Source organism: Acartia tonsa, chromosome 7 (genome assembly GCF_053477335.1).
Source record: "Acartia tonsa isolate MP-2025a chromosome 7, ASM5347733v1, whole genome shotgun sequence".
Lineage (NCBI taxonomy): Eukaryota > Metazoa > Arthropoda > Copepoda > Calanoida > Acartiidae > Acartia > Acartia tonsa.
Window position 1 is genome coordinate 41886284 of NC_137266.1, and position 27847 is coordinate 41914130.

The window sequence follows — 27847 nt, forward strand, 5'->3', positions numbered from 1 at the left end:
TTATCATCATTGGGGATGTACATCAATTTATCGTCCATTGTTTTATCCCTTTTACATATTATTTTATTTGGTTTTAGATCAATGAGAAAAATAATACAAATAGAAGGAATGGGGACTTTCTATTATAATTGTCGCTTTTCCCCCAAAATAAATAATATAAATTTCTTTTTGGTAACAATCTTTAAGGTTGAAACACAAAAAAAAATCTATCGTTACACTAAAAATCTACCAAAGCAGGAATTTTAAATGTAATAATTTTGGGAAAGAATTGCTTCATACATACTACAAGCTAAAGTAAAAATAGATTTTATTTTATTTTACAGGGTTATTAATTATTATTATTTATTTTGTTCTGGCGGGATATGAAAATGGATGAATATCGATTAATGTCATTCATGGCCACTCTTTCTTTATGCAACATCGTCGATAATAATTTTTACATTATGATAACAGTATGTCGATTATATGTCAGCTACGACTATTTAAATATACATTTGTTTGTTATTCACTTTTTACCCAGCAAAACAAAAAAAACATTGTAAAATTGTCCATAATAATTATTTCTGTTTTTGTCGTGTGGCTTTAACTGCACAAAATTGCATATACTATTTCAAGTATAAAGTTACAAAAAAAAATAACTCATATCTTCATCAAATAATGTCGATTATTAATTTCTATACAAATAAATTTACCCTTCCCCAATAAAAATCAACTCCTCAGTCCTCAAGTGCCCCTAGAGGCCTCTAGAGTCGTAGCCGCTAGTTGTGCTATTAAGTAAACAAAGTTTCAAAACTAATACACATTTGTTCGATAGATCTTATTGTCCCCAATATAGTTACATAACAACCACGAATTAGAAAAGCTTTGCTTTTAAAGTTTACATCATTTATGATATGTTTAGGTTGGAAAAAATTATTTTTTTTTAAAAAAACCTTCTTAATTAAATCAGTAGCGGCTACGCCTTTTGGGCACCATCCCAGTTGAGGAGTGAGATTCTACCCCATACGAAAAAATAAACCCCCCCCCCCCCCGCCATCTGTCAATATAAACCCCCCCCCCCCCGGCATCATTTGATTTTGTACCCCATCTTAAATTTTGGTCCCTGTAATTTTCAATGTTTAAAACAAAGCTTGGTGGTAATAAACTATGAGTTATAGGGGTAAAATATTACATATGGGGTAAGTATATAAAATATGGGGAACAAAAATCACACATGGAGGTCCAAAAATTAATATGGGGTCATTTTTTCATGATGGGGTAGCTTCAAGTGCTTATATCTTGAGAACCGTAAGAGATAGAGGCCTAGTTGCTTGACTGTGGTAACTCAGATTTACATAAGAAAGCCATTTATGCACATGGGGTGTCAAAATTTGTGATGGGGTATTTTTTTCTTGATGGGGTGTCAAAATTTGATATGGGGTATTTTTTTCATGATGGGGTAGGTTTGAGTGCTTATATCTGGTGAACCGTAAGAGATAGAGGCCTAGTTGCTTGACTGTGGTAACTCAAATTTAAATAAGGAAGCCATTTATGCACATGGGGGACCAAAATATGATATGGGGTATTTTTTTCATGATGGGGGTAGTTTCAAGTGCTTATATCTTGAGAACCGTAAGAGATAGAGGCCTAGTTGCTTGACTGTGGTAACTCAGATTTACACAAGGAAGCCATTTATGCACATGGGGGACCAAAACATGATATGGGGTATTTTTTTCATGATGGGGGTAGTTTCAAGTGCTTATATCTTGAGAACCGTAAGAGATAGAGGCCTAGTTGCTTGACTGTGGTAACTCAGATTTACATAAGCAAGCCATTTGTGCACATGGGGGACCAAAACATGATATGGGGTATTTTTTTCATGATGGGGGTAGTTTCAAGTGCTTATATCTGGAGAACCGTAAGAGATAGAGGCCTAGTTGCTTGACTGTGGTAACTCAGATTTACATAAAAAAGCCATTTATGCACATGGGGGACCAAAATATGATATGGGGTATTTTTTTCATGATGGGGGTAGTTTCAAGTGCTTATATCTTGAGAACCGTAAGAGATAGAGGCCTAGTTGCTTGACTGTGGTAACTCAGATTTACACAAGGAAGCAATTTATGCACATGGGGGACCAAAACATGATATGGGGTATTTTTTTCATGATGGGGGTAGTTTCAAGTGCTTATATCTTGAGAACCGTAAGAGATAGAGGCCTAGTTGCTTGACTGTGGTAACTCAGATTTACATAAGGAAGCCATTTGTGCACATGGGGGACCAAAACATGATATGGGGTATTTTTTTCATGATGGGGGTAGTTTCAAGTGCTTATATCTTGAGAACCGTAAGAGATAGAGGCCTAGTTGCTTGACTGTGGTAACTCAGATTTACATAAGGAAGCCATTTGTGCACATGGGGGACCAAAACATGATATGGGGTATTTTTTTCATGATGGGGGTAGTTTCAAGTGCTTATATCTGGAGAACCGTAAGAGATAGAGGCCTAGTTGCTTGACTGTGGTAACTCAGATTTACATAAAAAAGCCATTTATGCACATGGGGGACCAAAATATGATATGGGGTATTTTTTTCATGATGGGGGTAGTTTCAAGTGCTTATATCTGGAGAACTGTAAGAGATAGAGGCCTAGTTGCTTGACTGTGGTAACTCAGATTTACATAAGGAAGCCATTTATTCACATGGGGGACCAAAATATGATATGGGGTATTTTTTTCATGATGGGGGTAGTTTCAAGTGCTTATATCTTGAGAACCGTAAGAGATAGAGGCCTAGTTGCTTGACTGTGGTAACTCAGATTTACATAAGGAAGCCATTTATGCACATGGGTGACCAAAATTTGATATGGGATATTTTTTTCATGATGGGGGTACTTACAAGTGCTTATATCTGGAGAACCGTAAGAGATAGAGGCCTAGTTGCTTGACTGTGGTAACTCAGATTAAAGTAAGGAAGCCATTTATGCACATGGGGGTACATAAATTAATATGGGGGTCATTTTTCTATGATGGTGGGTAAAAATTGAATATAGGGGCCAATTTTTTATGATGGGGTTGGGGGTTGAAATTAGGTTAGGTTAGGTGAAGTTAGGTTAGGTTAGGTTAGGTTAGGTTAAAATGGGTTAGGTTAGGTTAATATGGGTTAGGTTAGGTTAAGTTTGTTAGGTTAGGTTAAGATGGGTTAGGTTAGATTAAAATGGGTTAGATTAGGTTTAGTTGGTTCATGTTAGTTTAAAATTGGTTAAGTTAGGTTAGTTTAAGATTGAGTAGCCCTGCAGAGTTAGGGTCTCCTGCACAGGTTAGGTAATATTGAGGAGCTCTGCAAGGTTAGGGCCCCCCGGGGGCCCTAACCTTGCAGGGCTCCTCAATATTACCTAACCTAACTTAACCTAATTCCCTCTCCACCATAACAAATGGCCCCTATATTCAATTTTGACCCACCATCATGAAAAAAAACAACCCTATCAAATTTTGGTACCCTATGTTCATGAAGGGATTAGGAAATATTGAGTAGCCTTGCAGAGTTAGGGTCTCCTGCACAGGTTAGATAATATATTGAGGAGCCCTGCAAGGTTAGGGCCCCCGGGGGGCCCTAACCTTGCAGGGCTCCTCAATATTACCTAACCTAACTTAACCTAATTCCCTCTCCACCATAACAAATGGCCCCTATTTTCAATTTTTACCCACCATCATGAAAAAAGAAACCCCCAACAAATTTTAGTACCCTATGTTCATTAATGGCTTCCTTATGTAAATCTGAGTTACCACAGTCAAGCAACTAGGCCTCTATCTCTTACCGTTCTCCAGATATAAGCACTTGAAACTACACCCATCATGAAAAAATACCCCATATCAAATTTTGGTCCCCCATGTACATAAATGGCATCCTTATGTAAATCTGAGTTACCACAGTCAAGCAACTAGGCCTCTATCTCTTACGGTTCTCCAGATATAAGCACTTGAAATTACCCCCATCATGAAAAAAATACCCCATATGATATTTTGGTCCCCCATGTTCATAAATGGCTTCCTTATGTAAATCTGAGTTACCACAGTCAAGCAACTAGGCCTCTATCTCTTACGGTTCTCAAGATATAAGCACTTGAAACTACCCCCATCATGAAAAAAATACCCCATATCATATTTTGGTCCCCCATGTGCACAAATGGTTTCCTTATGTAAATCTGAGTTACCACAGTCAAGCAACTAGGCCTCTATCTCTTATGGTTCTCCAGATATAAGCACTTGAAACTACCCCCATCATGAAAAAAATACCCCATATCATATTTTGGTCCCCCATGTGCATAAATGGCTTCCTTATGTAAATCTGAGTTACCACAGTCAAGCAACTAGGCCTCTATCTCTTACGGTTCTCCAGATATAAGCACTTGAAACTACTCCCATCATGAAAAAAATACCCCATATCATATTTTGGTCCCCCATGTGCATAAATGGCTTCCTTATTTAAATCTGAGTTACCACAGTCAAGCAACTAGGCCTCTATCTCTTACGGTTCTCCAGATATAAGCACTTGAAACTACCCCCATCATGAAAAAAATACCCCATATCATGTTTTGGTCCCCCATGTGCATAAATGGCTTCCTTATGTAAATCTGAGTTACCACAGTCAAGCAACTAGGCCTCTATCTCTTACGGTTCTCCAGATATAAGCACTTGAAACTACCCCCATCATGAAAAAATGACCCCATATTAATTTTTTGATCACCATGTGTGAGTTTTAACCCCTTGCTTCAATTTTAATATCATAGCATTGGTTGCTACCCCATCTGTATTTTTCAACCAATCATCATGTTTGTTGACATCCAGAAAAATGTATATTATGTAGTTCAATAATCTGCCACTAGATGTTCCTATTTCAAACAAGCTATTGTTTTTTTTCTTCAATGGAGCCAAATTTTTATCTTAAAATATTAGGTAAAGTAAAGTATTAGAATATGTTGGTGATTTAGTATAAAAAAAGTCTTAAAAGAGAAATAAAAAAAATAAATAGAGGCATTTTCAAATTTTATTCAAAATATAGGAAAATATAGAAGAGTGAAAGGCATAGCTTCACTACAGTGGAGTATGGTAGCTTATGCTACCCTAATATAAATTCTTTCGCGCGAGGCTCACCTCGCAAACCCCTCCAGACTCTCCCCTCCCCCCTACCCAGATTTTATTTCCCCTTCTGCCCATCATTCCCCCATCTGTCAAATCAGACCCCACCTTACAATCCTGGCCCCATGTTCCTATTTAGACCCCATCCTTCATTTTTGTCCCCTGTTCAATAATTTATCCCTTCTCTGACATTATTTTGTTTCTCTTGGAGAGGTACAAAATATGAAGATGGGGATAAATTAACATGATGGGGATAAAATCATAAGATGGGGTAAAAATTTCATGATGCCGGGGGGGGGGTTTAATTTGATAGATGGCGGGGGGGGGGGGGTTTATTTTTTCAGATGGGGTAGAATCTCACTCCTCAACTGGGAACTTGCCAAAAAATGCCTCAAAGGCAAATGAGGAGGGGGGAGTTGAATCCCAAAATCCATTCTTTTTAATTTAGGTTAAACAAATTATAATAGGGGGGATGAGGTGGGTCGACCCCGCCCACATTTTTTTATTTTATTTTAAATTTTTTTGGAGGGGGAATACAATCCTTCCCGGGATTATAAGATGCCACCCGTGCCATGAGATGTTAAGGAGAACCCGATCGGTTCAGCGGTAACGAGATCCTTCGGTGCAAACAGACACACAAATAAACATTCTTTTACTTTATTATAAGGATATTTCTTAGTTAGAATACTTTTTCAGTTATTACTATTTCCAGAACTAAAATTTATAAGGATAAAGTAAAGTTTTAAAGAGATAGAAACAGAAAGAAAAAGAATATGAATGAAATTAGAAGAGAGGAATTAAGAGTGTTGATTTTAAGGAGGGGGAGGAAAATTAAGCTTAAAATATTTTACATCTAATTATTTTCTTCTGAAGTTTATACAAAATAATTTGGGGTATGATTAATCTATCGTTCATTGTCTTATCCCTGTATTCCTGTTTTGGTGTGGAAAGGGGGGGGGGGGCTGGAGAGTTGTTGTAAATTGAAATCAGTGAAATGCGGAAATGCACTTGAATGCCCTGAATTAAATTCAGGCACAAACACACACACGCACACACACAGATACAAAGTTGAGGGTCCACGGATTTTGTTATGGCGTATTAAAAAATCCAGACCATAAAAAATAATTATAAAATCCACTAATCCACAACTTTGCGACAGGCTCATCAAATGAATTATTGAATTAATTCAAAAATTTTTAGTTCTAATTTATTTTTGGTAGGAATAAAAAGACCACATTTTTCTAAATATTTATTTTTTGTCATCTTTCATGTTTCTTTATTACATCATTCCCAAATCTGTGGGTTCATAACAAAGAGTTCCACGGAGATAGTTAGATACCTAGAGGAAGATAGAAAGGATAGAAAGATGGATAGAAATCGAAAGTGAGAGAGGGTCGGGGGGTGGGGGGGGGGGTATTTAATTGATGCACAAACTGTGTACTAAAATCTTGGCCAGGCCTAGTTTACATAGAAAAGGCATAATTCCTGCCTTGTTTATAGTATAGTACACAGGCCTATTCATAACCAACCCTCAACGGGGAAATCAAAGATTAAAGAACAAGAGAACCTTAAACTTAAGAAAGGTTAGGTTATTACAGTGTTAGGTTTTTTTGTGCTCTAAGAGAAAGTCAACATATTTTTTATTTGTATTTTCTTTGTCTGAAAATATTAACTATTCATGTGCACCTAGCCTGTTTTAGGGCATAGATATCTCTAGATAGGTGACATTTTAGATACTTTGCGATCTTAAGGGATACGACAATATAAGATAAATTGTTGCGCATACCCAATTATAAAAAAAAACAATGTTATCCATTTAGTAAATAAAATTGATGGTTCATACCTTGAACAAACCAATTAAATTTAAAGTATAAAAATTCCTATAAAATATTAAGCCAATGGATCTCTAGTTTGACGAAGTGTATTAGTACAGACTATAGGGTTAATACTGACCAATGCAGAAAGAGGGTTAAGGTAGATACAGGTTTTTATTGAAACTTAATGTTGAAAAAAGAGTCGCTGACAAGTTTTTTTCCATGGACGTCCAAGCTTTTCATTGTTAGAAGGGTAAAATGAGAGATTTAAAAACTTTTTGATGGAGGTAATCTAATGTATTTTTTTTTAATTTGGAGGGGGTAAACAACACTTTATCCCTACCCTTGGACGTATATGATTATTAAGATATATAAATTTTCAGAAATTTTAATTTTTGGGGGAGATTTGAAATCTGCATCAAATTTTAAGGATTTTTTATTAAATTAGTTTTTTGTATAATTCTTTATCTAAAAGCGGAAATGCATTTTAAGTTAATTAATTTTGACCAATAGGATAGGTGGATTTTAAACTACCTGCGCTCTAATTGGTTGAATGATGTACGCCATCCAATCAGAGCGCAGATTTTTAAATCCACCAATCACAGATGCCAAAATTAATTAACTTAAATTGCATTTCCGCTTTTAGATAAAGAATTATAGAAAAAACGAATTTTGTAAAAAATCCTCAAAATTTGATGCAGATTTCAAATCTCCCCCTAACTTTAAAATTCCGGAAAACTTATATATCTTAATGATTATATCTAAGATGAAAAACATAACTTTCTTCCGGGTATACCTTGCTTCTGTACTATTGCATAGTATTCTATGAAAGTAAGGTAAAGTGACTAAAGTACACTTTCAGTTATAAAATTCAGATGCATGTTTAGAACAATATGCAGATCAAGTGAACTTCAATATCTACGATTTCATCAAGTGTGGTTAAGTATCCCAGAACAAAAATTATTAATAGCCCTTGCATTTCTGATCATATATGTCACACAAAGTGATTGCGAATTCTAATTTCATACAACAATTATTAGCCTATCCTATTATATAAAGTAGTAAGGTTTTTTTTGTCCGAAGCTTAAGATCGCAATAACTACTAAACAGATTGGGTTCTCTATTTCAGGTAAGCTTCACTAAGGTCCCACTATTGTTATGGGCTATTTTATTTTCATATTTAAGTCTTGAAATTAAAGCTATTTTCCTCCTGTATATACATAGCCCCAAATGCTTGTTATTAAAAACTAATTATTAAAAGATTTTAAAACCGTTCTTTTGATAAATGTTAGTTGTAAATACAAAATATGATCAAATATAGTTAAGTATCCTCCAACAAGTGGTTATTGAAGTACACGTGATCACAATATTCAAATTTTGTATTTATGAAAACAAATGCATTGTAGAAAATGTGTCACTTATAAAATTATGTCATTATAGTAAATTAAAAAGACGTCCCAAAATTATCATTGATGGCATTTTCGTTTGAACGTTCTATTGTAGCTGCGTTATATGATAATTAGATTATTGAAATTAATAAACTGAACCCATTGATTGCTTTACACCTGTTTGTAAGCCAAGGTATTCCTTTAGTCTAACTACTAGTAGGTACTATTTTAATATCTCTAGCATTGTTCAGACTTGAACCCGACACCTCCCCTACAGCAATCGGGGTTTACAATTGATATATTAGTTATAACAACAAGGCCTACCTATAATAGTCATATAAGCAGCTTCCGCGAGAGCAAAGTAAGTCGGGGTCATGGTGACCTCACACAGGTATTGACCGGTCAGGCTGGCTGCCACGTCCTCCAGCACTACCCGTACATGATCGGAGGCTGTCATCTAAACATTTCAAATGTTTTTTTTAAAGGATAGTTTATGTAAAATAAGGCTATACAGGGCTATGGCCTTCGTGAAAAATTAAGTTATGTTTAGTTTCCGGGTTAGTTAAAGTAATTATACCATCCTTTCCAAGACAGCTTTAAATTATTTCTGGGTTAGTTATTTTGAGTCAGGACAGACAGTCTAAACGTTAGTGCTTTCCCTACAACCCCCCTTTGAGGTTTACAAGCTGGCACCTGGCGGGGCTCTTCCAACATATTTACTTTACCTAGCATTATAATTATAATACTAACATAAAATATTTAATCGTTGCCTTATATCGTACAAACAAACGCTAAATAATAAAAGATTAGCTAACATAAAATTCACTTACATTAATCTTCATACCCTTGATTGGAAATGTTTTAACTGGCGGTGTCTCCCCTGGCATATATCTGTAAAACTCATGCCGGCCCTGAAAATGTATGATGCTGTACGTATTGGTGCAAAAAATGGGGACAATTTTTAAATTGATTTGACGGGGCTGTTTATTTACGTCACAAGTGAGGGGAAAGAAAAGAGAAGGAGGAAAGAAACCCCCTAGAAAAGTGATGGGGGTATGACGTCACACGCCAAAACAATTTGAAATTTGTCCCCATTTTTTGCACCAATACGTACAGCATCAAAATGTATATATAATTATTTTGATCTTACACCAAATTTTCATGTTCTCTAATAAACTGAAACATGTAACTGGTTAAAATAAAAATCCCACTCCCCCTTCCCTCCTACTGGATAAACAAACTGACCAATAAATGACAACTTAAATTAACAAAAATTTTTTCTTAAGTCATAATATCCACGTATATTCTAGATCCATTGCACTGAAACAGAAATAAATTGATTTTATACCATAACTTCTGTATATTATTACTAATGGTTTCGCCCCTAGCCTTTGAGGCAAGGTCTGGAAAATAGCCTAAAACTGCACACCAAAGCTTCTCATAAGCTTCAATCAACCAATTTGGACCAGAATTTTCGAGTTTTGGTAATTTTATTGATTACTGGTTAGTATAAAAAAATTAGCCTCCAAAAGCAATAATTTTATTCTACAGAAGGGGTAGTTTTGTTTATTATCAATGGGGTTGATTATTATTTTACCAAGGGAATGCAGATTTTACAAAATTTTAATTTGTCCGAGTTAGGATTTATGCCATTTTCAGCTAATAAATTGCAAAGATTTGTTTTAAAAAAATATATATTTCCACAAAAAGTTGAAATAAATAAGTTAATTTAACTTTCTCCTAGAATATTTTTCTAACAAAACGAAAAAGTGAGAGAAAAAAAAAACTACGAAATAATTTCCGAAGTTGGAAATGAGGTCAAAAAGAAAAAGCAAAGAGGGGAAAAAAGTTTTCTATTTATCCTTTTTTTATATACTAGCGGCTACGCCCCCTAGAAGCCTCTAGGGGCACTTAAGGTAGAAAGGGGAAAAGTCTACCTCATCCCATTTCAAATTTAAGTTTTAAAAAACTAAAAAATATTTGGGGGGAAGGGGGGTGAAAACACCCTACCCAAAAATAGTTTAAAACCTTCCAAGGACCTATAAGAAGCTTCACTGTAAAGGAGAACAATATCGGTTCAGCGGTTAGCGAGATCCTTCAGGACAAGACAAAAACGCTTACTACTTTATATAAAAGGATATAAAGTCATACAATGGCGTAATTCAAGGATGTTTAAAGGGGGGGGGGGGGCGGGAATTAAAATTATAACCACAAATTAGTAACAGGATGTGTATGTGCGAACGTGTGCGTCTGTTCCGCTTAAGCTATATGGTGATCCTTTACAGTGAAGCTTCTTATCAAAGTAGAATTTTATAAAAATCTTGACCCCCCTCAAAAAATATCTTTATTTTTTTTTGCTAAAACTACAATTAAAAATGGAGGGTCGACTTTTATACCTCCCTTACTTCTAGGGCCTCTAGGGGCGTAGCAGCTAGTCTTAAACAACACAAACCAAGAATATTATCATTTGTCATCCCACTTTTATAAAAAAAAACCTAAATACCTTCCAAAACCAAATTGATTAAAATAACTATAGACATAAAAAAAAATTAAAGAAATATCCATTGCACGTCCATAACCTATAAAAATAGTCTTAAGGGAGAGTAGCAAAAAAGTTTTTTTTATCCCCCAAAATTGTTCTTCTACTTAGTTTCTCTATAAATAGTAGACATCCATACAAATTTGCAAATTACAATTCAAAATATTCCAGCAATAACCATCCCGATTGGGTTCTGCTTATTAAGGAATCTTCATACTACTCCTTTTTTTTTGACTATGACCTATCTTCTTGAAGGGCTAAGCAGGGAAATGGTAATGAAATTCTAACAAACAATTCCTAACGAAAATTTCCCCACAACCCACTTCCCTCCCCTTCTTACCCACCTTTTTCAGTTATATGGAAAAACAAGATATACCCCCAGCTAACGTCCAAAGGGTTCGTGATTTTTTGTAGAAATGATTATTACAATAGCTAGGCCTGGGGGTAAGATACATCTAAGCAGGTTTAATACTGCAGAAATTAGCAATTTAACAAGGACATAAAAACACCACTGGAAGGTAATGTTTGTAACTTTGCTAATTAATTGACATTTTATCTACACCCAGCAGACACTTTAGTTTTTGAGACTCGTACTATAGTACAATAATACAAATAAGTCTTTAGTAACTCTTTGAAATGTATCCACCAATTTGGATATGCGGAATGTGTAATGTGTGACGTCATAAAAATAGGACTAAAAAGCAAAGATGAGAGGAGAAGGGGAAAAGGAAACCCTAAAAAAGAGATGGATAATAGACGTATTATATGACGTCACACATGACACTTTACTCATGTACCAATAATTTTAAAAACAGCTTTATATGGAAGTCCTTACTGTGAATGATAATTATTAGAGCCTGATAATTGATCCAGAATATTTTACTAGTCTTACTTGTGAGTCATGCAACTACGATTGCAGTTTTAAAGACTTAGTTGATAAGACCATGATTCGAACCTTTTTCCTTTCTGAAGTATCTATTTTAGAATGAAGTAAACTACTAGCAAAACCTAAGAAAGTTTAACAAATCAATTTAAAATTTTCATAAAAGCTTTTGATTAGTTTTGAATAATCTATTTCGCAAAGTTTTTTTTAGATTAGATTAGATTTATTTTGACACACAAAGAAAGATAAATTATCAACTAGTATAAATAAAATCTTCTTTCTTGTGTAGCCGGGAACTAGGTAGCCGACAGGGTGGTAATGTAATAAAATCCCCCCCCCCCCCCCCAACACCTTTTTAATATCTTAAATAAGATAAATGACGAAAAAATCTTGTTAGTTTTAAAAGTTTCAAAGAAGGTGTATCAACTTTTTTTTATGGCTAGCCGGTTCTTTTAGTAAGTAGTAGATGTAAAATTTTTCATAGAATTCAGATATGCAATCGGTTTTTTTGTAGACCTCTTATTTTTTAAGTAATTTAAGTTTTTAAAAAAAATAATTAAGTCGGTTTTAAGGTACTAAAACGCATCAAAATAAAAGAAGAAAATGGCCAGTAAGAACAAAAATAGTAAGATCTTTAATTTGACACCTTACTTTTAAAATTCTGTTGAGTAATTATTGAAAAAATCTATTTTTTTAACCTCGGTTTAATAAAAACTTTAGACCTAAATATTTTCTCAAACAGACATAAAAAACATGGGTTCATATATACCTTTAGAATCAGAAAAATATTACGAATCCATTGTAAGCAAAATTGAAAAAAAGTAAAAAAATAAAAAAAATATAAAAATGGCCAATTGTATTTTTTGTTCTGGCAACACTATCGTCTTCCCTTTTTTACCCCCTCTTTACCCCCTCTATACCCCCTTCCCATTTTTATACCCATTTCAAAAGTTAAGACATTGCCTGTACAATATAATATGATATTTTCATATAATTCCTTTTATTGTAGTTTATATACTATATTGTAAACTTTTTTTTTCAATTTTGCTTACAATGGATTCGTAATATTTTTCTGATTCTAAAGGTATATATGAACCCATATTTTTTTACTTGTGAAATGATAAAATTGAGTTCAAAGTTTTTATTCTCGTGGGTTTAAAAAAATCGATTTTTTCAATAATTACCTGACAGAATTGAAAAAGTAAGGTGTCAAATTAAAGATCTTACTATTTTTGTTCATAATGGCCATTTTCTTTCTTTTTTTTGTTGCATTTTAGTACCTTAAAATCGACTTAATTTTTTTTTTAAACTTAAATTACTTAAAAAATTAGAGGTCTACAAAAAAACCGATTGCATATCTGAATTCTATGAAAAATTTTACATCTACTACTTACTAAAAGGACCGGCTAGCTATAAAAAAAAAGTTGATACAACTTCTTTACTAAAGACCATAATCTTACCTTATACCATTTGACGCTGTAGAGGGCGTTTGAGTCCAGGTAGTAGCTGCAGGTCAAATCAGCTGTTTCACCAGCCTGCACATAGGACGGGATTCGAACCGATATCTTCGATGCACTCTCCAACTCTGAATAATAAGAATAAAAGTTTTACATTTTTTTGGGGGAAAAATTAAACTGGTATTTAAAGTTTTATAAACACTTTCTCTCATTCTTAGGCTTTAAAACATTGAGAACTTATCATTAATATTTATTAAGTAGTAACTCACAGTGTCCAAACTTTTCAACCAATAAAAATAATCTTTAGAGGCTGTTATTATGTTTAACATAATTAAAGGTGAATTAGATATCTCTGATAATGTATACATATGTCTCTTAATTCTTTTTTGGCGGGCATAAAACGCCCCCCTTACCCCAGAATATGGTTAAGTAAATTTGGTGACGGGTAATAAATATCCGAAAATAGAAATGACGCAAATGATACGCAAATTCTGATCACAATTCTTACGTTTATCTAAAAATGCAACATAGCTATTAAAATAAGTTTCAAGCATAACTTTTAACTTATTAGTATAACAATTAAATAAGAAAAATATTTTTACCAAATGCAATTCGTGATCACACACCTAGTTAAAAAAAAATGCAAGACATAGCTTTTATTTTAAGAAAGACTAGGGGCAACGAACGCCCCCTAGAAGCCTCTAGGTGTTCTTAAGGTAGGAGGGGGATAAGTCAACCGCCCTTCTACTTTTTAATTTGAGTTTTAATAAGAAATATTGAGAAACAAAATTGGGGGGGAGGGGGATTTTAAATTGGGAGGGTGGAGATACACTCTCCCAAAATAGTTAAAAACCTTCCCTGTACCTAAAAAAAAGCTTAATTGCAAAGGAAAATTAAACAGATGTCATTTAAAAAAAAATTTAAATTGGCATATTTGTATAAACACCCGTAGACTCAAGAATTACGCCAAAAATAGGGAAAGGAAAAAAGAGAGGGGGTAAATCAAGTTTGAAGATATCCGAAAATAGTTATTTATGATCACCAACTTCTACCATCTTAAATTTGTAAAACACCCCAAACGGGTTAAAATTGACAGCTTAGCCCATACATATAACGTCTAAAGTACACGACTTATTGTAAACTCATCCGCACATATAACTTGTAGAATCGATTAACTTTGCATCAAAATATTTTAATGTACTAGCTAGGAATTTTCTTCCCAATAAAACGTGAGAATTTTATTTTAATTTTCCTAGAAGATCAAATTTAGTCAGTGAGGGAGGGGACATTGGAATGTTTATCACACTGTTCCCTAAAGTTTTATAATGACTTTTTTTTATTCGTTCGCTCAACAACTTTGGGGACCAATAATGAATTTTTCAAACGTTTCAACCATTAATTGTAATCTACAAAAGGTGTAATTTTTTGTATCATCATTAAGGATGTACATTGATTCATCGGTCAATGTCTTATCCTTTTAGATCCGTGAAATTTAATACTCTTTTATAGGATAAAACAAGTATTAAAAAATTGAAGAAAAATATACTGGATTGTACACTGTACAGTACATACTAAATAGAGTATTTTTTTTTTATATAATAAAAAATATTGGCTAATCTATCCCACGTACCCTTGTCACAAATTATTCAGTAATATTTTATTTACTTTATTAACGTGGGGAGTATAACAAATATTTTATGCTTTTCAAGATAAGTCTGAATAATATTTTTTTCAATTTGCATTTGAAAAAAATATTAATGAATCATGACCAATTTATTTTATTGTACTGTGAAAAAAAAATTAGACACCATTTGTTGAAAATAATGCATTTTTTTTTAATTGCACGTACATAAAGAAAATAATAAATTAACAAATAATTTCTGACAGGAGTAAGTGGGTTAATAAAACAACACACTGTACTTTAGATAGCTTTAACATTTTGGTGGTGTTACTACATTTTTACAGAAAAGGTAGGCTTGTTAGTCTGTAATAGGTAACAAAATGCTTTATATTTATTGTTTTTGGTCTAAAATTGTTATTTCAGTTGGCTTTTTTGTTTAGGTTGGGTTAAAATAAAACAAGTAGCTTTAACACAGTTGTTACTTTGACAGAGAGACGTCCAACAACTTTGTTACTGTGATGTATAGTCCCTTTCTTCCTGACTTAAGAGCAATGCATGTATTTTATATTTTAGCTTTTAGTTCTTGTGTCAACCGTTTCGGAGCAAGACATTGCTCTGCAACACGACACGAACATAAAAGTGAATAGTTGCCTTAAAGTTTAATATTATTGTTGTATGTTTATCTTGTCTTGAATTAATACACTTTATAAGAATATTTAGCTGTTTGTTCTTGCTATTACTACACGTCATTTTGGCGCAGTAGTGTAGTACGAATCTATAGCTCAGATTTTCTTTTAATTGTATTTTTTCTTTACTTTGTTTTTATTTAGGAATTTTTGTGAGCGATGAAGTTGGACATTGCTCATTTCAGGAAGCTGTCTCCGGAGGAGAGGCTGGAGTACATCTTCGAGTCAATAGTTACGTTGCAGGGTGATATTCAATCCAATGGGGATAAGCTGGATAATTTGACTGGGCGGATGACGCCGCTGGAGGCGAAAGTTCAGGAATTGACGGATAATGTTGATACTAATGTTGCTGCGGTTACTGGACTGGCTACTCGGATGGACGATTTGGAAGATCGTCTTAATAAGGTGGTGGAGCCTAGTGTTGATAATGATATCAAGACTGAGAATGTGACAGTTGTGGATGAGTTTATGACTGGCCAGCAGCTAATTCTTGAAAAGATTGCCCAGCAGAATAGTTTGAATGACCAGCAGAATGAAGATAAGATCATAAAACTTTGGGAATTGTCTAGGGTTGATGCTGTGGATAATATCTACAATGGAGTTCTCATGTGGTGGCCAGCCCTTTCTGAGGTTAATGTGGAGGATTTTAATACGCTCAATTTTTTTGAAGCTGGACTGAGTGAATCGCAGGTTAGTTGGTGTAAATCTCTTGTTTATGTACCAGATAGATCTCTGTATGTTTCGCAGGGGGAGGAGAATGTGCATAGGTACAATGAAACATGTGCTAAACTTGATGATCAGTTCAGAAAAAATGCGCCTGAATTTGCGGTTGACGATGATGTGATTTTCTTTGATGATTATTTGGAGAGATTTTGGATGACTATTAGACGTTATCATATGACTAATCATCAAGTGTGTAAGGAAATTTTGTTTGATAAATGTGTGGGTGTAAGAACCGCTTGTGGTTATACACTAAAACCTGCTGATATGGAGAATAGACAATTAACATTAAAGGGGTACTTGTGTAAGATGCGAGAGACATTTTTACCACCTGACATGAAAAATGTGTGTAAAGATGCGTATTTGAGTGTTAAGCAACATGAGAATGATAAGATTGATGCATTTTTTGATAAGATACTATCTTTCTGGAAACGTGCGTATCCGAAACCAACTGATGATATGTTTATGGATTTCTATTCTCAAGTGTGTAATGTGGTCTTATCTCCACTTTTGGTTAATCAGATGCGTCAATTTGCGTTGGATTTGGAGCGTGACGGACATGTGCGAATGATAACGAAGTTTCGGACAGAGTTAATAGTTAAAGCACAATTGATTGTTAAAGGGCTACAATTTAACCAAATTTCAGGGTCAATGGCTAGAGGATGTACAACAAACCAGATGGCTTTGGCTAAAACGATGGTTGGTGGCGTTGGTTCCAAGTCAAATCCTGTAACTATTGATCAGGTTAGTGATGAAGATAATTTGTCATATGAAATAAATCAATGTGAAATTGATTTAGCTGATGAATTTGGTGGACCAGCTGAACTTATTCCTTTAATTGGCGCAATTCAAGGTGGTTTTATTTGTTATTATTGCAACAGAAAAGGTCACATGATGAGGGATTGTTTTGATATTAGAGATAAAAAGTTGCCTAATCCTAAAGGGAAATACTTTTTGCGGTGGGGAAACAAGCCTTTTGTTCCTTATAAGACGGGGCAAAAGAGTTTTAAAAAGAATGAAAATAGTATTGATAAAAAGAAATTGGTTGGTGAAATTGAAGGAGAGGTGAAAGAAGGGGAGGATACGAAGGAAGTGGCGCATGTCGATGGTTTAGGGGCAAGTGATTATGAAGACGATCTTGTAGCGGAAGTCGAGGCATGGAATAATGCTATTATAGATGACATTTTATGGTTTTAATGTTTTGTATGTATTATAATCATAAAACCTTATTCCATTTTCTACTTGTTACGCGGCATTGTTTTGATTTATGCGCATTGTAAATAAACAACAACAAAACAAAATTAATGATAAAGAGTGAACGAAGCAACTCTAATTTTGTGATAATTTATTTTGATGGTTTATTTTGAATTATGAAAAGATAACATATTGTTTATAAGCGTATATGAAATTATGAGATTATGTTATAATGGAAATCAAAATAATTAATTTAGTTTTTGATTATGTTTTGTTGAAATTAGGAAAATTCATTTTTGTTTCAGACTGTTGTGGAGTCTAACAGAGATAAGAATAATAAAAAGTGAAAATGAAAAACGAATTAGGAATACAATTTTGTAAAATTGCTATTGAAAAATATTAAATTGAATTTTAAATTGAATTAAATTTGATAAAAATGTAAAATTAGATATTTGAAAAGTATTAAATTTTGATGAAATGTGGAAAATTGTTTTAAAAGTTGAGTCAGTTATTGTGATTTAAAGTATTCGATTTTAAAACAATTATATTGCGATTTAGTAATGTTGATTCAGCAAAATTTTTTATGAAGTTTAGAATTTCATGAAGCAAAATTGTTATAATGCATTAGATATAATCGTGGAGTAGTCTCTCTCTATGAAGGAAGGGAGGGGTTGTCTCTCGGAGTTGGTATGCACAAATATGGTGGAGCTGTCTCTTTTGTTGGAGGAGAAAGGGGGAGTGAACATATTTGCAAAGAAGATTGCACTACCTCTCAGAGTTGGTATGCGCAGATATGGGGGAGCTGTCTCTTTTGTTTGAGAAAAAGGGGGAGTGAACATATTTGCAAAGAAATTTGCACTATCTCTCAGAGCTGGTATGCGCAAAATGGGGTGGTGTAGAGAGGTAGCTGCAATGATTATCAGGCGTGGAGCGCGCCATGCGCAGAAAGTTGAGCTGCGCAGAGAAGCAGAGCTGCGCAAGAAGGTGCTCTCAGGTATTGAGATATATAGTTAGTTGAATTTCGACTTTTAAACCTTTTATACATCTCAGTTTTAATCTGACAATAATAGTTTTGTTAGGTAATATTTTATTGAATTACAAAAGAATTGAACTTATGGTATTTGGAAAGATTAATTTGCTTGGTGATTGATAATATTTGATCATGTCATATTTCTTAATACAACTTCTTTTATTGTGTTGCAAGTTTATTTGTTCAGTGAAAACATTTATTTATGGCATCTAAAATAATTGTATTTTATTTTAGATTGGCTGAGAAGAGTGTTTGTAGTGATTGAGAGATACTGTCATCATTATTTATTTGATGGTGAGTTGTTAAGATTTTGTTTCATGTTGTTAATATTTGATTACCATTATATATATATTGCTGTTCGAAAAATAGTCTCGTTAAAATTTGTTATATATATATATTAATATCGACATTAATTCTTATGTACAGTGATTTATCCATCAATTGGCATCTAAAAGTTTGTAATATTTTAGATTGGCCGGAGAGAAGTTTTGTTGATTGTGGATTAAGAGATATTTTGGACGTTTCTGTTGGTGGATGAAATATTGTCGGTGAGTGATTTGTTTTATTCCGTTATTTTGTTATTTGTTGTAGACAGATAGATAGTTATTTGATAGACAATTGGATAGTTACAACCTCATAACTGCTGGTGTTAGTTAGATAGCTGTTTATAAGTTTCATGAAGATTCTGAGATGGCGGCTGGAGCGGCTGAAGTCTACGTTCCAACGAAGATTGGTGGCATGGAAATCCTGACTTTAATTGATAGCGGCAATGCAAGAGGCTGCCTGATATCTCAAGTGTTGGCTAGAAAGCTTGATTGTATGATTGAAGAAACGGATTCGAAAGCAACAGGCGTGCAGGGTTCCAGCATCAAGATTGATGGTGTTGTTCGGAATGTTGAATTTCAGATTGGAGGTCACAGTTTTCAAGAAGATTGCTTTGTTATTTCTGGCATGACTGTACCTATGAATCTAGGCAGTCATTGGCTGAACAAAAATAACGTGAAGACGATATTTGCCAAAGACGGCAACAGAATTGAGATGCATGGAATCAGTGTGAATTTAGTAGCTAAACGAAAAATTGTAGTGAAGAATTTGGTTCATACGGTTTTGGAGAAAATGGAGAAAGCAAGAACTAAGAAACCTGAGATTAATGTAGCTGAGTTACAAGACCAAAAATGGATTTGTTCATTGAAAAATCGAATAGAAATTCCTGCATTAAGTACAGTGGTGGTAGAAGTTTCAACTAAGGGAAATATGCCTGAAGGACAGTTGTGTTATATAGCTCCTAGACAAGGTTACTGTAGCCGAAACAACTTGTTGATAAATGAAGGAATTACTGAGGTGGGAAAGAACGGTAAAATTATGACTAAAATCACGAATTTTGAAACTGTTAAGAAATCTGTTCCTGCTGGTACTTTGGTTGGAAATTTGTTTTTGGCGGAGAAGATAGCGATGTTGCAAGAGAACAGAGTTAAAGAAGATGTGTCAACAACATTAAAGAAGATTCGTTTTATTAAAGATAAATTGAAGTTGGATAAAGTTCCGTTTTTAAAAGATAATGTTTCTTTGAAAGGAAGAATAGTTGGTTTGTTTTTAAAGAATTTCAAGGCGTTATCGATTGACCCTACGGATATTGGATCTTGTACTTTGGAGGAGTATGATATTCAGTTGGTTCCTGGAGCTCAACCGTTCAAAAATAGGATGATTAGACTCAATCCTCATCATGCAGAGAAACTAAAAGAACAGATTGATTTATGGTTGGAAACAGATGTGATAGAAGAATGTAATTCACCGTTTAATTCTGGAATTTTTGCTGTTAAGAAGAAGGTTGGAAATACTAACGAGGTGAAAGTCAGGTTTGTCCTGGACTACCGCTCGTTAAATGAGATAACTGAGAAGATCTGTTACCCTTTGCCTAATATTGGTGAGCTATTTGACAAACTTGGAGGAAAGAAGATTTTTACGTCTATTGACCTTACTTCAGCGTATAATTCAATGCACTTGAAGGAATCTGTCAGGAAATATACAGCATTTTGTTCTAATGGACGGCAATATTGCTTCAAGAGGCTTCCGTTCGGATTGACCAATGCTCCAAGTGCATTTGTAAAGTTGATGGATAGAGTAATGGATTTGAGTCCTGAATTAAGGGCATTTTGCCTAGTTTATTTGGACGATGTTCTTGTATATAGTATGAATGTGGAGGAACATCTGGAGCATTTGAATACTCTACTACGAACATTCTGTGAAGCAGGCCTCAAGATTAATCTTGGAAAATGTACATTGTTTGCAGAGGAAGTGAAATTTCTGGGCCATATTATAAATGCAGAAGGCATATTTATGGACCAAGCATATATTGAAAAGATTAAGAATTGGCCAGTACCTGAAACAGGTAAAGATATTCAAAGATTTGCTGGTTTTATAAATTATTATGGTTCATATTTCAAGAATTTTTCTGATATTACGGCACCATTGAACAAATTCAGAAACAGTAGTAAAATAGAATGGGATGAAAAAAGTATGGAAGCTTTTACAAAGACTAGAGAATTGTTCTGTGAAGAAATAAGTAAATCGTTCCCGGATTGGAGGATGGAGGCTGAACCATTTGTGTTGGATACAGATTGGTCATCTACAGCTATGTCTGCGGTGTTAAGTCAAAAACAAAATGGACAAGAGAAGATGATATCGTGTTGGTCACGTGTTTGTTCAACTCATGAAGCCAATTATGCAGCGCATAAAGGAGAATTATGTGCATTAGTAAATGCTGTTGAAAGATTTGAATGTTATTTGAGACACAAGAAGTTTATCGTGAGAACTGATTCAGCTGCACTGAAACATCTATCTACTTGGAGGCAGAACGGATATTTTGTTGGTCTCACCATAAGGTGGATAAACTTTTTATCCACCTTCAGTTATGAGGTTGTACATAGGCAGGGCAAGATGCATACTAATGTTGATATATTGTCACGTACTGCATTAAAGGATAGTAAAGATAGGATATCTAAATTATCGACAGACGAACAAGGAGAGTTAATATTGGATACTGTATATCAATTGGAAGATCCTAAATTATGTCTTATTGCAGGAATTGGAGCAGAGACGGCCAGTCAAATAGCATCCAGATTGAAGGCGAGAGAATTCAGTCGTAGCCTGGAGAGGGATCCTGTTTTAGTTGAGGTGAGGAAATTTATTGTAAATAATGTCAAACCTACGTCCAGAGAATTGTCTCAAATGCCTTATCGTGGTAAACAAATATTAAGATTTTTTGAACATTTGAGTTATAAAGATGGTTTAATTATCTTGACTTCACCTATGCGGCTCCAGAAAGAATTTCAATTTATTGAACGGGTAGTGGTACCTATTGGAATGTACAATAAAGTTTTCTTGTTAGCTCATGCAGATGTTACAGCGGGGCATAGGGGTTATTTGGAAACTTTGAGCAGGATTAATCGTCACTTCATTTTTCCCTATGTGTCTAAATATGTAGCGGCGGCAGTTGCAAATTGTGTCATTTGTTTGAATAGACGTAAAAAACCAAAACATAATCATAATATAGAATTTTCTCCTTTGGCTGGGGAAGCTATGGCAGAGTTGGCCATAGACGCTTTAGGTCCTTTGAATGGGTGTGAATATAATGGAGTTATTTGTAAGCATATTTTAATAGTAGTTGACAGTTGTACTAGATATGTGTGGTTGTTTGCTATTGAGGATGTTAAAGCTGAAACAATTATTGAATGTTTGAAGTTTAATTTATTTTCTGTTTGGGGATTATGCGAGAGAATCAGGACTGACAATGCACAAAGTTTCAAATCAAAAGTTTTTAGGGAAGTTTGTTTAAGGTTGGGAATTGAACAAATTTTTATCCCTCCAGTATCAGCAAATTCGAATTACAGTGAAAGATACAACCAATCGGTGTATTCGTTTCTTAAGACTGATTTACGTTTTCAAGATGGAGATTGGGCTCATAAACTTAAAGCTACACAATTTTGTATGAACACTTCTTTCAATCGGAGGTTAGGATGTTCCCCGTATTTCAAGATGTTTCTACGAAACCCTAAGCTTCCGCTTGACTCATTTGATCCTTTAACCCGCTCGAAAATTAAACATATGAATTTTTCAGAGTTATTGGAGTGCCTTGACAAAAATTGGAGAACTGGACAAGAGAGAACTGAGAAGTATTTACAGGTAGAAAATACAGAAAGGATAGGTCGGCCGATAGCTATAAATTCCTATTGTTATATTTATTATGACGTCACAACGATTGGTGTAGCTCGTAAACTCTGCTCGCTATGGGTGGGTCCGTGTCTAGTGACAAAAGTAATTTCTGATAGTTTGTTCGAGGTTCAACCCCTTGAAAAGTGTAGATTGAAAGACAAAGGGGTAAGAATTGTACCAAGGGATAAAATATATGTTATTGAGAGTACTTTAGACTTGACTCCAGATGAAAAGATTGACTTAGTGATTACAGATGAGTTTTTCTCTGTGGATAATACCTTGAAAGTAAACTATGACTTTCCCAATACTTTAAGAAATTTAACTTGTTCAGGCGTTTCTGAAGAGGAGAATAGTTGTGGCGCTAGTCCAGAGGTGGTTGGAAGGCGGAAGGATGGACAGGTAACACCAGATTTTTTGGAGAAATCTTTTTTGGGTGTTGGGTTGTCACAGCAAAGGTCAAATGTATCTCAGGATAATGAAAATTTAGATGATTTAGTTGAGGATCTTAGTGATACTTTGGAAAGTACTCATATTTCTGACAGTGTAGATACGAATGATACGACTGACAAAACTAAGTTAGACTCTACATATTCTACTATTAGTAAGGATAGTGTTTTTCATGGAGATTATGCCTCTGATAATAGTTTAGTAGACAACAGTTTGGGTGTAGAGGATGTTAACATGGAATCTGCTAGAGAGTTAGAGTCTCGGATGAGTATTTTAGAGGACACTTTTCCAAAACTGCAAAGTAAAATTGTAAACTTGGAACAACGAAGGGGAAGTGTTAAACGAGGTAGGGATGTTGAGGAGGATGAATTAGATAGATCGTTAGATAATGCAAAACTGCAAAAAATGTCTGAGACTATTCCTGTTAAAGGTCGTCCTAAAGGTTCTACAAATGAAGTACAATTACAAAAATTGGAAGAGGATAGACAAAACAGAGAAAAAGACAGATTAGAACGTTATTCAGTAGCAGATGTAGTAACTAGGAACCTCGCAAAATTGATTAAAAAATAATATTTGTAATAATTTGTATAATATTTGCAGGAGAAGAGATTACCACGAAAACCGTCGGGAGCGTGATGACAAGAGAGGAAGCAGCGGTGGTGATAGACATGACCGGAATAGACGAGATGGAGATCGTGGTATGCGAAAGAGGTCGCCTGACGCTTGTAGTTCAAAGAGTGGACGTGCTGGACCAGTACCTGTGAAGAAATCCAAGGATGAAAGAGGAGTCAGGTACTTGGATATTTTGTTATTTGTTGTTGTGATGCAGACTTATTGTTTGATTATTGTTGGTGGTATGTATACGTCACAGGATCCACGGTTAGCAGCTTATGATTGTTCTCAAATAAGTAATGTTGAACTTAGATCAGCTGCCTGTTTGCATGATAGGATGGAACCGGTCAGATCTGTGGAATTATTGGGGTTAGCAGAAACCGATTTTATACTGTCGGAAGCCATTAGTTGTGAGGTTAGACTAAAATTGGAGCGCTGGTTTTGCGGCACCGCGAGTCATGTGCACGTACTAGACGTGCCACATGAAAAACAGGTAGAGTTGAGTATGGACGAATGTAGAAGGATTTTTCATTCTGGCAAGTATCAGCATGATGGTATTAGTTTTAAAGTAAACATAGACTTGCCAACTGTTCACAGTTTCACGGTTAATGGAACATTGTCACCTTTCTGGGATGTTGGTGGTGAAAATATTCAATGCAAGACACTGGGAATATACGCGCACAATATGTGGTTCAATTTAGGTTTTGCTATTGGGACTTTGCATATTTTAGTAAAAAATACACCCGTTTTGATCAAGGGAAATGTTGTTATGGATTATGATAAAAAGACGATTGTGGCGAATTTTGAAGAAAATCATTTGTGGGCAACATCAACTTCTCCATATTTTCCGTATGTAGTACGAAAACCGGCCAGTAATTTTAAGGTAGTTTTTCAAGATACATTTAATTTAACTACGTGGAATGAACAACTTTTTGTTTCTAACTTGGAAAGGAATATTTTAGTTAAAATTATGGGAACAGAGAAACTTACTTTGCAGCATCTGGATTTCAACATTTTTGTAACAGAATTGGAGGGTATCAAGTTTTTAGAGGAACCGAAGGCGGCTGTTAGAAGTTATTTTGGGGATTTGTTAAAACAGGAAGCTAGATTTGATTTGAATGCTATGTTTTTGGCTAGTAGAGAAAGGAATGAGAGGATGATGGAACTTTTTAGTATTTCTAGATGTGCTCAAACAGAAGTTAGTTCAAATGTACAGATGCATCATGGGTTCAGAATTATATACCTGGGAGAAATTGCTAAGTATGAAAAGTGTACAGCGGTTGAAATTCCAGTAAAGTTAGGTGTGGATTATGGATGTGCAGTAGGACATTTGCTGGTGGATTATAAAGGTGAGACAGTTGGAATACAAGAATATAGTAGAATGATTGTTGCAGTAGAGGACATAAAATTGTTAAATTGCTCGCAAAGTCCGGTATTTTTGAAGTTGACAGCCAATTTGTTCCTTGGGAATCAGGGGCAGGGACTCGAACTTCTGCACATTGCCAATGAAAAATCTGAACATGTGGGACAAAAGATTTTTCTGAACGATGAAAAGGTGTTTATTGCTGATTTTAATAGGACTATTAAATATCAGGGGTTAGAGGATTTTGAGGATTTTAATGGACAAGCTTCTAAGTTGGATTTTGTTGATCATAAGTTGTCATTTTTCGAACAGGTTACAGGTCCTTGGTTTGGTTTAGAACATTTGTTCAAAGATATACTACCATTGTTTGCTAAGTTTGTTTTGATTGTGTTAATGTTGTTGTTAGGTATAATTCCTATGTTGGCATTGTTGTATTGTTGTTGTTCATGGTGTCATAAAAAAAGATTTACTGAGGAAGAATTTAATGCTAGATCTTAAATTCTGATGCTGAAATTTAATTATATTGTATTTTTGCAGGTTGGTTACGGCGGCAACAATGAATCAAAAGTTATTGAGCAACGAAGAAGATGGCCGCCACAAACAATCTGTCAATGAAGGAAATCAAGTCAAACCTGGTCTACCGGTGTCTGCATTGGTCAGCAACTCTGCATCTCGGCTGGTGTTGGTAATGTCGCGCGTTGAGCTGCCCACGTTGAGTGTGGGCAGGGCGACGAGGAACATATTTTTGAGCAGTGAGGACATGCCACTGGCAGATTTAGCTCGTCTTATTGATAATGAACCAAGGTTTAAGTTGAATTTAGTAAACATGCTTTCGGTGCAGTTAGAGATGGGGAGATGCATCAACTCCATAGACTGGCCTGTGGACAGGATCCCTATCTTTACCAGCCAGAATTCAAGACACCTCAACCTGATGGCGGCTGGTGAGCATTCTAAAGCTATAAACAGAAAGTTGTCATGGAATGAGACAACTAGTTTGAATAAGTTGAGTGCAACCATATTTCTCTCTAAGCTTGTTTGCGAAATTTTACCAAGTTTGGTGTTGCTTGCTAAGATTGAATACCTGGATGGAGATGAGAGAAAAAGCTGTCAAACGTTGGGCGAATTGTTACCCATAATCAAACATATGGGGGAACTTGAGGATTGGCATCAACTTTCAAAAATTGACGTCATACCTGCAGATGGTAAAATGAGCCTTCAGACGGTGTTGAGAACGGTGGGTAATAGCGTTGATCTGAGGTTGAAGACGCAGGTTGTGTCAGCTATCCGGCTCCTGGCACATTGGAAAGACGTCGTGAATAAAGTATCCTTTATTCTGAAGCAAATGCCATCCACAACTTTGTTCGAGTTACAGAAAGATTGGCTTGATGGAAAGTCTAAACAGGATTTGAGTGCTAAAGTGTTTATTGACTCTATTCAGGTGAATGAATACATGAACTTATCGGTCTACATTCCACGCATTGTAAATGTGAATTCGGTGAGTTTAATCACCAGTGGAGAGATGCCAGCTGAGATACGTTATGTTAGATTGGATGGACAAAGAGAAATAATTGATAACCTGGTGAGTGCCACATACGCAGGTAGTCTGGTGAATGATAAAGTAGACGCAAGAGTTTTGACCTGGGAAATGCAGATGCGCTGCAAGCGTCTCCGTCCGACTCTAGCCAAGCAGATATTGTTGTGTGATCAAGATACTACTTTAGAGAATGTAGTAAAGGAACTTAGATTGGAGTTGGATGGAAAAGTTTATACAAGTTTGTTGACAACCAATATTGAGTGGAAGTTTAATCCTGAACACAAAGTAAATGAGTGGTTCGAGGGTGATTTTAAATTGGTTACTCGGTTTGGGGATCCTGTTTGTGTTCAGATGGATCAGCCCTTAAATCCGAACATTCCTGTTTGTCTGGACCTTGAATTGTCAGGTCAGCAATGGCGTGTTGATGAACAAGTGAGGGAGGAAATGAGGATGGAACACACGCCTGGAATATTGATGATGCTTGATAAATTTGGGGAGGAGGTTAGTCGTAAGCATCAAAAGATTTTGGATAATCAGGAGGAGGTTGATAACGTTGCAACCTCGATTTCGGTTGCGGTTACTAGTGGATTTGAAAGATGTTTTCATATGCTTGGTGATACTGAGGCAAGGATGTCTCAAGACGGCTTGTGTGATGAGACCGCAAAACTTGGAGTGAATGATGATGAAGCTATCATGCCTATGGATATTGAAGAATCTGGCAAGAAGAGCAGAACGTCTGGAAAAAGAAAGTAATAATTATAGTTTATGTGTATTAATTCATATTTTATTTTATTTTATGTATTTAATATTTGTTGAGGCAGTAGTAGTCTCGAAAAGGTTTAAAATTAATGCTCTATAATACCATGCTTAAATCTGATGGTTATATGTTAACCAGTGTTATTTTTATATCATGCATTTATGATAACTATGTAATTAATGCATTATGTGTTAATCAATGCATGTTTCAATGATTATATGTTAATCAATGTTTTTTTAAAAAAAAAATATTAAAAAGAAAAAAAAACACATAAAGAAAAAAGGAATATAAAAAAACACAAAAGAGTTCTAAGGAACCAAAATAATAAAAAAATGTATACGAAGTGTTTAAAGATCTGGAAGTAAAATATATATAAAAAAAAAAAAATAAATAAAATATGGCAGGTGTCATACCAGATCAATTATTATCTATTTAATAAGCGTTCAACGCTACTCATAATATATATGATAATTA

The 27847-nt window shown here is 34.8% G+C and overlaps 1 protein-coding gene across 1 annotated transcript in view; it reads right to left on the reverse strand.

Annotated features, from left to right (window-relative positions):
* LOC145323781 (uncharacterized) overlaps positions 1 to 27847 on the reverse strand; it is an 83572-nt gene that overhangs the window by 53295 nt on the left and 2430 nt on the right. Inside the window, exons 2-4 of the mRNA XM_080166318.1 lie at positions 13201 to 13325; positions 9149 to 9229; positions 8643 to 8775 (exon numbers count right to left, since the gene is read on the reverse strand). Coding sequence (XP_080022444.1) covers positions 8643 to 8775; positions 9149 to 9229; positions 13201 to 13325 — 339 coding nt within the window. The remainder of the gene's footprint in view (positions 1 to 8642; positions 8776 to 9148; positions 9230 to 13200; positions 13326 to 27847) is intronic.